Here is a 3,666-nt window from a genome sequence, read left to right on the forward strand (position 1 = left end):
TTCAAATGTTTTTTTAACAAAATGATAATGCCATTCCCATGCTATTTAAATTATGAACTGTTCTACCCTATATTTATCTTTTGCTAGTAGAACTTGTTGAGCATTTGGCTCACTGCTTGTTTCCCTGTATATCTTTCAGCTAGGAGATAATGGTTAAGTTGAAGCCGACAACTTGTAAGTCCACCTGAGGAAAATCATCGAACCAATCCCTGTACCATATGCGAGCTCAGGTAGTTAAGTGATCCAGCAGTGGGAGATGCGATGTAATAAAGTACTTTTAGTTTGTAGTAGTTGGGCTATTCAAACACTAAACCTAGTGATCTTGGATAATTTCTGTAACATGTCACATTTATAATATATGTCTTTAATAATAGCTTTTGTGGTATTAAATTTGGGGTCGTGACAGATGATGCTTTGCAATTGAAGTTGTTTCCATATTCTGTTAGAGACATGGCAAGAGATTGGATGAATTCTATTGTACCATCTTCGATGACTACTTGGAGTGATTTGGAAAAAAAAATTCTAATGAATTGTTTTCCTCCTACCAAAAATGTAAATCTCCGTAATGAGATTAATTCTTTTCAGTAGCTGGATGAGGAGTGTTTATATGAGGCCTGGGAGAGATTTAAGGCAATACTCAAAAAATGCCCACATCATGATCTTCTTCATTACATTCAGATGGAGACCTTCTATAACGGTCATAATGCTCAAACAAAATTAATGGTGGATGCATCTGCAAATGGGGCTTTGTTGGACAGTTCTTATAATCAGGCATATGAGATTCTTGAGACAATTACAACAAATAATTATCAGTGGACAACTAATAGAGCTCAAGATGAAATATATAACTTTGGTGTTATGACTTCAATGCGAGCTCAAATGTCATCTATGGAGAATATACTCAAGAGCTTGACTATGGGAGGTTACCAATCTATGGGGCAATTAATAAATTCACAGGTTAATCACATCAATAATGTGTCGTGTGTGTATTGTGGCAAAGAGCATACTTATGATAATTTTCTTTTAAATCCGGAATCTGTTTTCTAGACAACATCCCAATTTTTCTTGGAGCAATCAAGTGGCTACTTCTGGAAATTTAGCAAATGCTTTCATGCCGAATAATCCTCATGGATTCTCTCAACAAGCATCTCAAACTTTTTCTCTTAAAAATATGTTAAAAGCATACATGGCTAATAATGATGCACTCATCCAAAGTCAAGCGGCATCATCGAGAAACTTGGAGAATCAAGTTGTACAGCTAGCTAATGAGCTGAGAAATCGACCACATGGCACTCTCCCTAGCGACATTGAAAAGCCTAGGAATGAGCACTGTAAAGCCATGACACTGAAGAACAGAAAAGTCTTGGAGAATGCTAAATCTAATTTTAAAAATGGTGTTTCATCTACAACTGAAAATGAGGAGAAGATTTCTGACAATGGTGGTATTCAAACTTCTAAGATTGTTCCAACACTTCAACCACACACCATTCCCTCAACGGTTTCAAAAGCAGAAGCAAGATGTTCAGTTCAATAAATTTATAAATGTTCTGAAATAGCTTCACATTAATATTCCACTTGTTGAGGCTCTTGTGCAAATGCTAACTATGCGAAATTCATGAAGGACATTCTTACAAAAAAGCGAAGATTAGGAGAGTTTGAAATGGTAGCTCTAATACAAGAGTGTAGTTCATTCGTGCAAAATAAAACACCACCGAAGATGAAAGATCCAGGGAGTTTCACTATCCCTTGCACTATTGGAAATTCTTATTATGGTATGGCATTGTATGATTTGGGAGCTAGCATTAACTTGATGCCTATGTCAGTATTCAGGAAACTGGGAATTGGAGAAGTTCGACCTACAACTATCACTTTTCAACTAGCAGATAGATCTCTTGCTCATCCTAAAGAAAAGATTGAAGATGTTTTGGTAAAGGTAGACAAATTCATCTTTCCTGCTAATTTTATTGTCTTGGATTATGAGGCAGATTGAGAAGTTCCCATTATCTTGGGTAGGCCCTTCCTTGCTACACGAAGAATGTTGATTGATGTACAAAATGGAGAACTAACAATGAGAGTTCAAGAGGATAAGGTGACGTTTAATTTTTTCAAGGAGATGAAATATTCTAATGATGTAGAATCTTGCTCAGCGATTACTTTGGTTGATGACCTAGTCTCTGAAAACCTAGAGTCTTTGGAGCAACTAATTCTCAATGCATCTGAAGATGAAGTTGATAATGTTGATATTTTAGCTTGGTTGGAAGCTAATTTACAAGGTATAAGAACTAAAGGCCACTTTGAATCACTCGAGATATCTTCAAGGGAATTCAAGATTCCAAAGCCATCTAATAATGAAGCACCAGAGTTGGAATTGATGCTTATTTGGGACCTTCTTCTACCTTACATGTTATTGTCTCTACAGAAATTTCTGATGCACAAGAAGAGAAATTGGTGGAAACTCTTAACAAGCACAATAAAGCTATTGGGTGGACTATTACAGATATTCGAGGTATTAGCCTTTCTCTTTGTATGCATAAAATTTTATTAGAAGATGGTGCTAAGGGGTCCATTGAAGGACAACGTCGCTTAAATCCTATCATGAGTTAGATGGTGAAGAAAGAGGTTATCAAATGGCTTGATGCAGGTATCATTTATCCAAAATCTGATAGCTCATGGGTTAGTCATGTACAATGTGTGCCTAAGAAGGGTGGACTCACTGTTATTAAGAATGAAAATAATGAGTTAATTCTGACCAGAACAGTCACGGGTTGGAGAATATGTATTGATTATCGCAAGATGAACAAGGCCGCTAAAAATGATCACTTTTTATTGCCCTTTGTTGATCAAATGCTGGACAGACTGGCGGAAAGAGAGTACTATTATTTTCTTGATGGGTACTCTGGTTATAATCAGATAACTATAGCTCCAGAGGATCAACATAAAACTACATTCACATGTCCCTATGGTACTTTTTCCTTTCGATGGGTGTCATTCAGGTTATTTAAGCTCCTCCAACTTTTCAAAAATGTATGATGGCTATCTTTTACGACATGGTTGGTGAAATCCTAGAGGTGTTCATGAATGATTTCTCGGTATTTGGAGATTCTTTTAATGATTGCCTACATAACTTGGGTAAGGTGTTGGAAAGATGTAAACCAATCTTGTACTTAACTGGGAAAAGTGTCACTTTATGGTGAAAGAAGGCATCGTACTGGGTCATAAAATATCAAGAAAGGGAATTGAAGTTGATAGGGCCAAAATTGAGGTTATTGAGAAGCTACCTCCTCCTTCTTCAGTCAAGAATATTCAAAGTTTTCTTGGGCATGCAGGTTTTTACAGACGATTTATCAGGGATTTCTCCAAAATTTCTAAGCCGCTTTGTAAGTTATTGAAGAATGACACTCCTTTTCAGTTTGATGAAGCATGTTTAAAGGCTTTGGAGGAGTTAAAGCAGAGATTAATTTCAGCACCTATTATTATTGCACCAGATTGGAGCTTGCCATTCGAATTAATGTGTGATGCTAGTGATTATGCAGCGGGAGCAGTGATGGGGCAAAGAAAGAACAAGGTATTTCATCCGATCTACTATGCAAGTCATACTTTAACATGAGCACAGCTAAATTATACGGTGACTGAAAATGAGCTTTTGGTTGTTGTGTTTGCCTTTGA

General features: G+C 36.6%; 1 protein-coding gene and 1 non-coding gene across 2 annotated transcripts; one reads left to right on the forward strand and one right to left on the reverse strand.

Annotated features, from left to right (window-relative positions):
* Nucleotides 1-555: 555 nt before the first annotated feature.
* On the reverse strand, nt 556-662 carry LOC141709309 (small nucleolar RNA R71). The gene has a single exon (XR_012569894.1). It is a non-coding gene; the product is annotated as a small nucleolar RNA R71 (small nucleolar RNA).
* Nucleotides 663-1,615: 953 nt separating this feature from the next.
* Nucleotides 1,616-1,990, forward strand: LOC141693561 (uncharacterized). The gene has a single exon (XM_074498704.1). The coding sequence runs from the start codon at nt 1,616-1,618 to the stop codon at nt 1,988-1,990; it is 375 nt and encodes a 124-aa protein (XP_074354805.1).
* Nucleotides 1,991-3,666: the final 1,676 nt, after the last annotated feature.

The sequence above is a fragment of the Apium graveolens genome, chromosome 2 (genome assembly GCF_009905375.1).
Source record: "Apium graveolens cultivar Ventura chromosome 2, ASM990537v1, whole genome shotgun sequence".
Taxonomy (NCBI): domain Eukaryota; kingdom Viridiplantae; phylum Streptophyta; class Magnoliopsida; order Apiales; family Apiaceae; genus Apium; species Apium graveolens.

What these genes read in the sequence shown, in the direction of transcription:
- LOC141693561 (XM_074498704.1), top strand. Translation starts at nt 1,616, where the DNA reads ATGAAGGACATTCTTACAAAAAAGCGAAGATTAGGAGAGTTTGAAATG.